The sequence below is a fragment of the Vipera berus genome, assembly GCF_964194415.1.
Source record: "Vipera berus genome assembly, chromosome: 5".
NCBI lineage: Eukaryota > Metazoa > Chordata > Lepidosauria > Squamata > Viperidae > Vipera > Vipera berus.
In genome coordinates, this window is record NC_138207.1 from 52649986 (window position 1) to 52662954 (window position 12969).

The 12969-nt window shown below is 38.1% G+C and overlaps 1 protein-coding gene across 2 annotated transcripts in view; it reads left to right on the forward strand.

Moving 5' to 3' along the window:
* Nucleotides 1-3002: 3002 nt before the first annotated feature.
* Nucleotides 3003-12969, forward strand: part of MXI1 (MAX interactor 1, dimerization protein) — a 69792-nt gene continuing 59825 nt past the window's right edge. The window contains exon 1 of one of the 2 annotated variants that reach the window (XM_081328414.1): nt 3003-3322. In XM_081328414.1, coding sequence (XP_081184540.1) covers nt 3088-3322 — 235 coding nt within the window. In that variant the 5' untranslated portion in view covers nt 3003-3087. The remainder of the gene's footprint in view (nt 3323-12969) is intronic. The other variant, XM_081328413.1, reaches the window with a different exon arrangement.

Sequence of the window (12969 nt, forward strand, 5' to 3'; positions counted from 1 at the left end):
ATCTGGTTCCAACCACCATTGTTAAGTGAGGACAAGTTGTATTTGAAACCAAAATAATTCAAGTGTTTTTATGTTGCAGCAGCCTGGAGGATGTGAGCAGTTTTTCTCCTGTTTAGAAGAATCCCTGCTTCTTCTTAAGCAAGTATTATAAGAGGAAAGGGCCTTAGACAATTTTTTTTATCTCCCACATAGGCACTCCTGGGATGTTTTGGTATATTGTCAAATACACACTGTGTGAAATGAAGACATAGACTGGGGTATGTGCAAAAGATATATATTTTTTTTCTTTAGTATAAATTGGGGCAGGACAAGTGCAATGATTTTTACTTTTTGAGTTTCAAGATGAGTGTGAATCTTCTTCAAACGACATTTGAAGCATTGGGAAGTGGAAAAAGCAGTAGTATGGAAATGCCGTTATTTTCTTGGTGGTACTAAAGGAGAAGCATTTTAGTAGTCTTCTAACGTTGGCAACAGGCATCCCAGCCTTTTTGGAAAATTGTATAAATCTGATATGAGAGGGAAAGGGGGAGGTTGTGAGTACTGAAAATGATTGCCAAAGAGATCTTGTCCATTCACAAAATATCAAAAATGTCTTCCATAATAGATGTACTAACTTTTAATGTAACCAAACTTTGGCTGCGCTCAGGTGAACCATCAATGGCATAATACATACAGAACATTTCCATCCAGTGGTTGTACAGATTTTTGCAGGCCTGATTCAGTTACCCTAGGATGTGTCCACTTAAAATCACAAAATTAAAAGAAATAAAATTGATGTTGCTCTTCTCTAGTACTTCAAAAATGGTCCATATTAAAGCAACATCTTCATTCCTTTTTTTTTCTGGACAGATGGACACATTTACAGAATAAAGCCCCCAAATTAGCATGCTTATTGTCTTTGAAAATATGCCAGCCTATATGGAATCCAAAGCATTCTTGGAAAATAAAGTAACTGCCAAACACAGTGATATTTTCTTTTTCGTCCTATTTGGCTGCTTTTCTATCCCTCATCAGATTCTTTGCAACTATAGGTAGCTCTCAACATGACTATTCATTTAAAAATGATTCAAAGGTACAATAAGAAAAAAAGATTTATGACCTATCCTTGCACTTACAAACAACACATCACCCTCATGATCACATGATCGCAATTTCGGACCTTGGCAACCAGCTCACCTTTATGAGCTGTTACAGTGTCCACAGTCAAACGATTGCCATCTGGGATCTGCCCAGCCAGTTCCAGCAAAAAAAAGTTAATTGGGATGGCTGGATTCACTTAATGACCATGTGATTTGCTGTATGACCACCCTAAAAATGGTAGGGAAATCTGATCCATTCACATGATGATTTGACATATGACCACACTGACTTACAACAGATAATTCTGATCCCAATTGTGGTTATAGGTTGAGTATATTTCTGGATTAGGTTTTATCACGTTAACAAACAATAACATAACACCAATTGTATTCATATGACTGTTATGTTGTATTTATCACAGGCCTTTTTTCCTTTTTGTGCCCATAAGCGAATGGTCTCTAAGGAAGTTCATGTCTGTCAGATACAAATCTCTCTTTCCCCAGGCTTAAATTTTTAGTGACAGATTTTCTTTTCTTCTCTGGCCTAATAAGGAAATATGGGGGAGGAAGCCAATCTTTTATTCACAAAATCAAATCTGGAATAGTAGGCAACTAAAATGTTTCATTTCCTTCCACCTGAATATTAAAACAGAGATGGGAACTCAGAGATTCTGTTACCAATCCAGCCATCAGGACCAACTAAAAGAAAGGTTGGGAGTGCTATCAACTTTGGGTGTTCCTAAGGTGCTTCAATTTATAAGCCTAGTATTCACAGTGTCGTGTCATATATTTAAAGGTAGTCTAGATTCACATTTTGCACAAAATCATGTTTTTCTTTTTAGCTGTATTTGTGATCTAAGATACCGTAGTTTAGTATTTAGTTCATTGTATGACACCAGACTTAAGGCCTTATTTCTACAGAAAAAGCTATTTTCTGAAACAATATTTCTTTTTCCCTGAGTTTTCCAGTATTTTGGAGATTTCCAACCAATCAGTAGCTGTGACCAGGGCTGTTCCTGTTCCCCAGCCGCTTCCTTTTTCCATCTCCAGCAGAGAGGGGTAGAGGAGTATGCCTCTGCATAGTATGTGATCCTAAACCAAGTGTAGGCAACCTTGGCTCTTTTATGACTCGTGGACTTCAACTCCCAGAATTCCTGAGCCAGTAGCTGGCTCAGGAATTCTGGGAGTTGAAGTCCACGAGTCATAAAAGAGCCAAGGTTGCCTACACCTGTAAACCATGCTTCATTCAAGGAGCTGTCCATTCTGTTTGTCAGAAAAGACTTTTCTTCTCATGAGGATGGGAGTTTATTGTCCAGCATGAGGTGCTGGCAGGCAGGTGACATTCACAACAATAATCATAACACCTAAGCCAGATAGAAGTAGGACTTTAAATATTATGTTTTTCTTTTATAAACAAATGCACATGCAGCTTGAGTGATTATTAAAAAAATGTGCAGAATTATTTTTAAGGTAATCTAATTTGTTCATTTTTCAGCTTTTTCTTTTCCTGTGGGCTTTCTCAATTGTGAGCAAGATATATGGGCACTTACAATATTTTCTTCTTACCCATCATTCCTTTTTCTGTTTACCCCATTGACTGATTTTGAAGCAAACCGCAACCTCTTTGCGTAGGGAGCCATTTGGCTTTTTTTCAAATGATTCTATATTTCTGAGGTAGTGTGTAATGATCAACTGTAATTTTATGGTTTCAACCAAATTGGGCTTGCTTCCGCTTCCCTTGTTTCTTATGGTTTTGAAAGTCACGTACAGCGTACTCTATCCTCACTATTGTACTGTAGGTAAACCAGACTCTTCCATTGCCACTTTAAAAAAAATGTATACAGAAGAATGCTAGCATTAGGACCTGCGCGGAGTCTTTGAATCAAGAGGTCTCTTGATTCATTCAATCTCCCTTAGACATTCACACACATACACACAAACTGCAACAAGAGGAGGAAAGTCGGCCAAAAGGGCTTTAAACATTTCAAAGTTTCCATTTGCAGAAGCAATGGGGAAACGTGGCAGGCCAAGGAAAGAACTCAAATGTGAAGGTGATGCTGGGGAAGCTGTTCTAGGGCAGCAGCAACTGCCAGTGATAGATAATATGTCCAGGTGCCCATTCAGTGACATTTTCAACACCAGCAGTGAGGACTCCATGGAGAAGATCAACACTTTCCTACAGAATGTGCAGATTTTGCTGGAAGCAGCCAGCTACCTGGAGCAAATCGAGAAAGAAAACAAAAGTAAGTGGAGTTTTGATTTTCATTGGCTCCTTCTGCTGCTTCTTTACACGCAAACATATATTAAGACTAGGCATGTACAACAACAGAAAATAAAGAAAATGTTTATGAAAATGCAACAAGACAGACAGAGCTGAACCTGCCAGATGAGACTGTTTCAATCTTTTAACCCTGTCCTAAGTCCAGTGGAATTTATGTGCGTCCCAAGGGATTTCATTAGAAAATATCCTTAGTTGTTTTTGTTCGGTTTTCTTAGAAACGAAACAAAAACATAACCACCACACATTAGTTATGAAGTGATCCAGAACAATGCTGTCATGTTATATTTTGATTTATGGATATGTGTGTTTGTGAAGTGTCATGTCCCCATAAAAGGCTCTTAATGTGTCAAAAGCAGGGGTGGGGGGCATCGAAAACTGACCAAACTAGGAGATGGGGGAGGGGAGACCATGCAAAACAAACTTTATGATCCTCTCGGTAGACTAACAGAAAACACTTTCAGGTTTTTAGAAGGAATGAGAGGAAAAAAAGCCTTGTTTATCATTTTCAACTCTCGCTTCCTTCTCCTCCCCCCTCCCTGCAAACCCAAGAGATTGTGATTCTCTTCTTAAAGAAAACCTCGCCGAGTATTCTGTGACAAGAACAAAAGGGGAAATAAAAATAAACACACACACACACACATTCCCCCCTTGTGGAAAAGGATTTCCCCAACACCCCTCCCCCTCCTTGCTAATGTTGCCGTCAGCAAAAAAGAATAATCCGTACAGAAACGCTCGTTTGCAGCGTCTTTTGAGCAGCCTCCCGGGTAGAACAATAACAAGCTAGGAACAATTTTAACCAGCAGGGCTGGTGTTTCATCTTCTAGTTTAACAACAGCGAAGGTCAAGAGGAAGAAAAAGAAAGAAAGCGTTGCATCGCGTCAATCCCTGCAGTGGGGGGGGGAGAGGAGCGAATCTAACTCTCCTTTGGCTTTTGAGTATATTATTTGTATGTGTCAACCTCTTTCCCCCCTCCCCACCCGCACGCGATGCTTTGCCTTACAAATCGGCCGAACAAATATGGGTGCCCCCCCGCTGTCCCCCCCCCTCCGGAGTGTAAATTTCCACTGCAGTTCAACTAGCTTAGCCTTTGTTGACCGCCCTATCTTTCTCCCCTTGCTCTTCCCCATCTTTTTCATGAATAAGTGGATATATGGGCATTGTTTCCGGGAGGACGGGGTAACGCGAAGACTTCACAAAGCCTCCCCCCCCCACCTCCTCCTCCTCCTGCCACTTTTGCAATGGCTAACACGCTCGCTGACATCAATGGGTGTATTTTTAACCAGCGCCTTTGGCTTTCTGGTCAATCCGGTTCTTTCCGCGGCACCCTGACTTTTAGGATTGAGGTGCAGGGCCTTGGCTTCCGCGCAACGCGATCGCTCAAGGAAGACGGGCTGCCAAGTTAATGGAGGTATCCATCCGTCCGCCCGCCCTCCCCTCCTTTGGGAAGTCACGTAGGCAAAGAGCAAACTAGCCAGGTAGCCAAGCCAAGGGGGCGGAGAGGTGGCGTCCAGGAGTCCTCTAGCAACTCGGCCAAAGTGGGACTAATCAGTTTATACCGGCCATCTCATTTCATTAGAACTGGAGATGGTGCGGGTAGAACTAGGTCAGCTTTGCCTCCGTTGTTTTCTCCGCTCCTCCAAGCCAGTCGTGCACAAAAGCATCCCTCTCCCCACCAGGAGAGCCGAGTTGGGTTTTTAGGCGTTTTCCCTTTTTTTCTGACTTCGCCAAACTGGCCCGTTTTGCTGCTGCGGAAAACAAAGAGAGACAGAAAAACAAACGTGCGCGCGACGTTCGCTTCAAGCCAAGCCACAAAACTACTGCACAGCTCCTTACCTACTTTCGGTAGGAAACTCAGCCTCTTAATTATTTTAACACAGGTTGCGGGGCGGGTGATGGGTGAGAGAACTCAGTAGTAACTGTGTTTCCAAGAACGTGTGTTTCGTTACTTCAGGTGTTAAATGTTTAAAAATCGGAATAGCCAACTAATTTATCTGAATTCACTGTGTCCCCTACATAAATATTTCTACCCTATAGAAATCTATATCCTGATGAACGCCAATGTCATTTAGGATCTGTAATTTTTGGATGCTCTCCAAGTCATTCGAATAAAATGGGAGCGAGGATGTGCCGTCTTGGGTTTTCAGCAACAACATCTCGATGGAAAACACAACTCCGTTGGGCTGCCAACATGTGTCCTTTCAATGTTCGTGACTCCCCTCCCCCTCGAGGAGCAAGACTCGCGGATTTTGCACGTTTTGCAAACGATTAGGCCGATATTGCTCCACATCCGTGCATTTCAGCGTTGCAGTGACTTAGGTGGAGGGCAACCCACGCGTTTGAATTTTCCTTAAAACTTTTTTTTTCCCCGTGGGAGCGGCCAGTGCAAGTCTTTTTGCAAACGTAAACAAGGCGTGCACATTTAACAGCCTCTCGAAATCCCAACCCCCCCCACATCCTTCTTAAAGTTTCACCGAAGCAAAAACAAACGACGCTGCCTCGGCTGCACTCTGATCCGCCTGGCTAGCTTACAGTATAATCAGTCTCAGCTCCTCCTCCTTTTGAGAACCACATGGTTTCCACATGGAGACAAACTCCTCTCTTTCTATTGGCCCTACTCTAACTCGGGGGGCGTGGTTATCTCAAGCCATTCCGCCAATGGGGCGCTCTTTTATCCCTATGATGTCACGCGTTGCTGAGCCTGAAGATCAATGGGAGGAGTCTGGAATGGAGCGGAGTGTCCTTGTTGGGAGTTGTGGTCAGATGATGTCATAGTTTCAGGCTTAAAGCGACAATGTTCTGTTTTGCGCTCATAGCTTTTCCAAGTTGGAGATTCACAATAACAATAAGGGCCTGAAGAGGTTCCACGAATTCCGATCCTTTCTTGCATGGGCATAACGATATGGGCAGTGGCAGATTTGTACCAGATTGCAAAACGAGGGATTAAGCGTCTTTCACTTGCCTGTATCGGCGAAGTTGTTCCTAAAATGTTTGCCCGATACGTGTTTATGCATATATAGGGAGAGACATTTTGTGCTTTGTCAGGAAATATTAAGTTATTTATGTTTGAAAGGTGTGGAGTTTTGTGGTTTTTCCTTCTGTATTTAATTTTCCTGAAGCAGGATTTATATCCTTCAAGTTATATTATCAGAAGCGAATATGGCTCGCTAAAAGTTTCCAGGATGCTTGCAGTCTTACAGCACGCTTTTCTTTTAATTTAGTGCAATGTCAAAGGCTTATGAGTTCAGGCCATTATTGTAACTGCTAGTATGGAAAAGACAGGCTAACTTGCAGTCGTCTCTTGTTTACCAGTTGCACGTTTAGTATCGTTTTTTCCTATATCGAATGAAAACAGGGTTGACCTGGAGTTTTAAGGGAAAACTGCAACTCTTTTTATGTTGCTTATTGTTTGCTTTAGTGTAAATTGGATTACCTGGCATGCAACTGTTTGTTGGGTATTACATCATTGTACTAGAAAGTTGAGCAAAATTCTGTGCAAAAAGGCAAGTGGGAAAAATAGCAATATCAGTAACTATTATTCTGCTACTTGCTTTCAAGCACCTAAGCTTATAAACCCCAAGTGTAACAATTACAGGCATAATCACAGCTTCATAAATCCATTTGACAATCAGTTTAATATTAAACATTTGTGCTGATTGAAATTGTATTTCAAGTTGTAGGTCATCACTTTTTTCTTGTGTGTGTTTAAATAAAGCAATTTTATTTGCAACATAGTTCTGCTTAGTATAACTTTAATTTTTGTAAGAGCTTCTGTGTTTGTATATCCAATGGGACAGGTGAAAGAGATTTCTATATTCAACAAAGAAAAAAGCTGTATCTGCTACAGTAAAAATCAGGAAAAATGTCTCTGGATTCATTAAGGAAAAATAATATTTTTACTCGTGCAAAAATGTTTTGTTACATAGGATCTATGTAAGAATAATTATTTTCTCCAGACATCACTAATCAGTATGCCCAAAGTTATCTATAAAAGCTTTTAGTTGCTCATTTGGGAGGTTATAAAGAGAATCATAGCATGATTTTAACAATGATTTCTAAATATGTGACACAGGCTACTGCAACTGTGTACGTGATGCACCACAACTACACTTCAAATTTTGGGACATCCATGGTTGATTAAGAGAGGTGAATTTTAGGAGTTGAATTTCCATTTGTTCTGGGGGGGTGGGTAACAGATTGGAAAGACTGAAAATAATGCAGCAAATGACTTCATGAACTTTATGATACTACAGCCCTAAAATTGCCTAATTTATTAACATTAATGTAATTGGCTTTCCATATCATCAGCAATATTGCATTTTTTCTGATGTATACTGATAAACATTAATAAGGTATTTTATATATTAAAGTGTACACATGTGTAATGAAACAACATAATGCACTACTGTTAAATTTTGTGCTCCACTCCTGCAATTACAGTGAGTTGTAAAGTATCAAACATTTAAAACATGTGGTTTTATAAGTGATACTTGGCTCTTCTATTAAAATATATAAATGAAAAGTTTTTGAGTTCTTAAATAGTGATTTTGCAAACTGGCATAATACAAGTTTTGTAATAAATGTTAAACTCTTGTTAATTTTTTTAGATCATTGTCAAAATCTCACTTTGTAGCTTGAGGCATCTGTAGTTATAACATCGAATGACTTTTTTTTTAAGTTGCTCTTTTTGAAGTCTGAGGAAAAAGACAGAAGAATGAGGAAAAAAACACAGGGTAACAATAATTAGGTGTCACTGGCAAATGAATGCCCCACAAAGATGGCAGGAATGAAACAGAAAACCCACATTAAATTTCTACTATGGAAATGCTCCAAATGAACAAAACCCAAAACAATTGTGAAATTAATCATCCCTTTAACAAATGCTTAAAAATGAGAAAAACTACTATATAAAAACTTTGTTATCAATATGGTTGTGCAATGTTTTTGAATTTAAGATAGTGTGTTCAGAATATGGGTAGGTATGCACAAAGCAATCTGTCTTCAATTCTTTCAAATCCTTCCCCAGGATTATGCTGCAGCTGCCTGACTGAAGCTGCAGTGGTAGCCTCAACATCCTGTGGAAAAACACTGCTTTTTCTGTGGGATTTTGTGTGAGAATTCCTGCATGCTGTGAAACTTTTTTTTATCTTAGAACATGAAATGTTGCATAGCCATATTCACTTCATGTAGAAATCTGCTACATGAATATAAAGTTCTAGCATCCTTCTCTTTGAAAGCGTGACAGGTAAAATGGCCCTGAGGAAAGAACTGCAAAGGATTGTTTCTGAAGAGTGCTCAGCTACTGGCAGGGATGTCCACAAGAGTCAACATGGAGGCCATGACCAAATGATCCAAGTCCCATCCCTTTTTTACATGTATCCAGTGGATACATGAAAGAGATGATTCAGTTGTTCAGTCCAGACCGCCACCATTTTGATGCTGTTTGCTTTCCCTCCTGATTTCTTGGTAATTCACATAAAAACTATTATAAACTTCACAACTCTTTTATTTTTATAAAAATGCATTGTGTGGATTCAAATTTTTGCAGAAAACAGGAATGTTTTAATATTACTCAGTTTGCAGCCATCAAATTCTTTCTGGGCCACTAGCCATTTTTATACAGCTTAGAGTTTGTACAAAGAATGGCATTGTTTATCTTCAAGCAGAAGCATTTTACTAATAAAGAGATTGTCCAGAAGGGATAACAAAATGATTTGTGGCTTCGATTACAGTGCTAGCCATGAAGGGTAACCTTACTTGCTTTTTTCATTGTTGCCATTGTATGCCATTGTTATATAGAGAACGTATTATTTACAAGACAATAATAACAGTTTATTTGGAATAAAAGAGATGCTCTTGCTTGTAAACCTTTGAATTTTAGCACCTGGATAACTAGGAAGGAAACTTGCTATTATCCCCAATGCATCAGGAAAAGAATTAACATTTAGTTAATGTACTTTATTCCTTATATATGCTTTGATATTGTTGAATTAAAATAGAAGGTTGTAGCTTAAATTCTTTCTTCTTTTCTTAATTCATAGGCTAAAATCTTCTAGTTTTTGTTGAAGATGATTGTAGTGTAGCCTAAAAGCAAAGAAACTGGGTGGTAATAGTAATTATTTGTTTATTTACTTATTTGTTTATTTAGGAGGCAGAGCTAGCAGGAGCAAAATTATTAAATTAATGGAAATTGTATGCCATTCTGGAATTGCATCTGGTATGGAATAAACGTGATGCTTGCAAGGGTGTGATGCATTCTTTGAACTATTTTGAAGAATAAAATAGTATTCTGTAGGGAATGAAAATACTTGATTAGATCATATCTGTGGTAATCATTGGCAGCAAGTCCATTGTAATGTTTTTCAAATTATGCTTTATATTTTATGTTTCATTTTCTTCCTCTATAATCCCAATAGCCTGCCAAGTAATGTTGTTGGATATTGCTGAGGAACAAAAATGTGGATGGAATATTCAAAGGGAAAAGTAGTTAAAATGATATTTGATCAGTAATTATTGCTAAATTTGGAAGTGAAATATTGTTTACTTATGCTAACCTATTTCAGTAGAGTTATTGCTCTTTGTGCTGCCACTAACAGTACCGTTGGAAGATCCCTCAAAGAACTTTCTAGGCTTTTGATCTGCTCTCTCTGAGAAGCTATGGAACATCACAAGCTACAGTTGTATAAACAAAGAAATTAATATAGGCTAACCAGCGGATTGTGAAGTAGCAAGTTTGCATAACACTAGATGACAGTAAACAAGTTTTCTGTACCTCTTTGCTGCTGTCTAGGAGTTGTCTGGCTGTTTGCAGTCCAGATTTGATAGTGCCAGTAATCTCACTCAGTTAGCTTTACTATTAAATTGACATCGATAGGATTTCAATATAAATAAACCTATTGGCTTACTACCATATATTATTGTTACATTAGTTTGAGTATAACCACTGAATAGTTTCTCAGAATTGTTGGAACTGAGGTGAGGTTTTTGGGGTTGGGTGTTGGATTGTCAGTGCTAATCATGAGCTCTAATCAAGTGATATTTCCTGTAGAATGACCTTCCCCGGGTCAATAGCCTTCTAGCTCTATTGCACTGCAATTCTTATTCTCACCAACCAACATCTATCATATGCTGTCTATCAGGTTAGATCCAAGTAATTTGAACCCATATCTTTTGGATGAAACTCCTATGGGAATATTTATTATTATACAGTGAGATACTGAAGTGCAGGCAGGCAAAAAAAAATCTTAAGACTTCTGTGACTACACTAATAAGAATTATTCAGAAAATTAATTAAGGGTGATATCATGTGGTCTGAACAGTTTTGGAATTATAATAATAAACCACACTAAGAACTTATTTTAAAGGGTAATGTCATTCTCCTTCACAAACCTTTTATTATTTATAGAGAAAATCCTATGAAATCCTAGAACAAAATGACCTACCATATCATGATGAAACTTGCCTATGCAAAAATCTTTAAACCACTAAGTAATATGACTTAATTTGGCTTCCATTGACTTTATGCATAAGGTGCTTCCAGGCTGAATGATTATGTAAAAGTTCCTTCTAGATCAGGGGTGTTAAACTGCCGGCCCACGGGCCGGTTTCATCATACCAAAGCCACGCCCACCCCATTGCTGGCAATGCAGAGTTGCAATACATCACATGACGTGGCAAGTTTGACACCTGTGATCTAGAACAAGCATTATTGAACCTCATAAAAATAATGTTCAAATTTACCAAGATTGTGTAAAAATAATCACATTTTGTTTACTTCGGATTCTGTCTTGACAATAATTGTGGAAATAGATCTGAATGTACCTTTGAGTAGTCTTCACTTCTGGTGACTTACAAGTGCCTGCTACATTTTTGGAAGTGGATACCATTGCCTTTTTCCAAGGGCTGAGACAGAGTGACTTCACCAAGTTATTCAGCTGGCTTCATGCCTAATGCAGGACTGGAAATCATGACTTTGTGGTTTCTAGCCCAGTACTTTCACTACTTACCCTCTTACTTATGACCCTGTAATCCCTTAATTTGGGATAGAGTTGGGGTGACTGGTTGGAGCTGAGCATTTGCTGGCTAGAAGGGCATATAAACTTTGAAAATTATTAGCAAGAAATGCTTTGGATCTCAAGCAAATGCTACATATTACCTCTCTGTTATTCATTTAAACTGCTCCAGGTTTTTTTTAGTTTTGAGACAAACCTGAAAAACCACTGTTTTAAGGATTATATTAATTTTAATGAATGGATAGTTTTAATCAGTAGCACTTTTTAAAAGGCTCCTATGGAAATCTGAAAAAAGTCAGACTACTCTAATAGGAAGGAGCTGCTATGTTGTACATCTACAAGTCTGAAGCACTTCTGAGTTAATATGCTTAATATGCTTAATATTAACGTGCTTAATATGGATGTGTGTTTACTTATTTATTTCAGGAATAAAAATTATGTTGCTTTACAATGATTCTTGCTGAAACAATATAACACTGTTTTCTTGCTAAGGAAAAAACTGAACATAGGAGGCTCTGTTTGGTATCTGCAAAATATTTTCTGTATTCAATTATAAAATATTACAAACTACTCAATTCGGCTTTTCATTCTGACTAGTTTGCACATCATCTTCTTCCAACTTTTTGTATTTGTCTGTGTTTCAATTTAAGTTCAGTTTGCCTAGCAGTTTCAGTTTCATTTTCCCTATACATGGGGATACATTTATTTTTTTGTAAATTCTATTTTTTCTATTTAAAATATGATTCTATTAATGCTTTAAAGGACATTCATATATTATTTGTTTTTAAGACCAAAAATAATCACATCACAGGACCTGTTCATTCCAGTAGTTACTCAAGAATTTTTATTTTTATTTTTTTGAGAAAAGGGTATATTTTAGACATAGGCTTCATTCCATAGGATGTATCCCATAAGACTCTAAAACAGAATTAATTATGCTATAATAAAGATTTGATTTGAAGTAACCATTATTTCACATTAAAACTCTTATCCAATATGTAATTTTAATTAAATTGGATGGAATTTAAGTTTCAAGCAAACATGTTTTCAGCAGCAGACTTACTTTAATTTTTATAAGATGATTTGATTTTAAATTGTATTTTAAGTTTCTTGAAATAATTGCAGAGGTAAAACAAAGCAGGCTTGTAGAACATGTTATTTGATGGATTTATTATGGCAAATTATAATAATTAAAATGCAGTTTTGTGGTACCTTTGACACTTGACAACTTAAAACCGTGCAAATGGAGCAACAAATTGTTCTCAGTGAACTTCTTTCCGAGCAGTTTATGCAATTAACGGTTTGAGGCTTAACAAATCCCAAAACTGATTATTTTGAGGGGAAGGCGCAAGACAAGGTGTCCATTTATCTTGGAATTCTGTTTATTATTAGATCAACCTTCATGGGTTATTTTATGTAAACAAGGGATTTCCCCATCTTATATCCGTTCTCATAGCCATAACGAGGGGAGGGCTGCGTAAGCTTTCTTCGGTCCGAGCAACATGTGTAACGTGGAAAAACGAAGCTTCCCATAATGCAAACGTGCACACGCGCCGTACTTGCAGAGAGAGGAAGCCGAGAACTACATTTCCCAAATGGC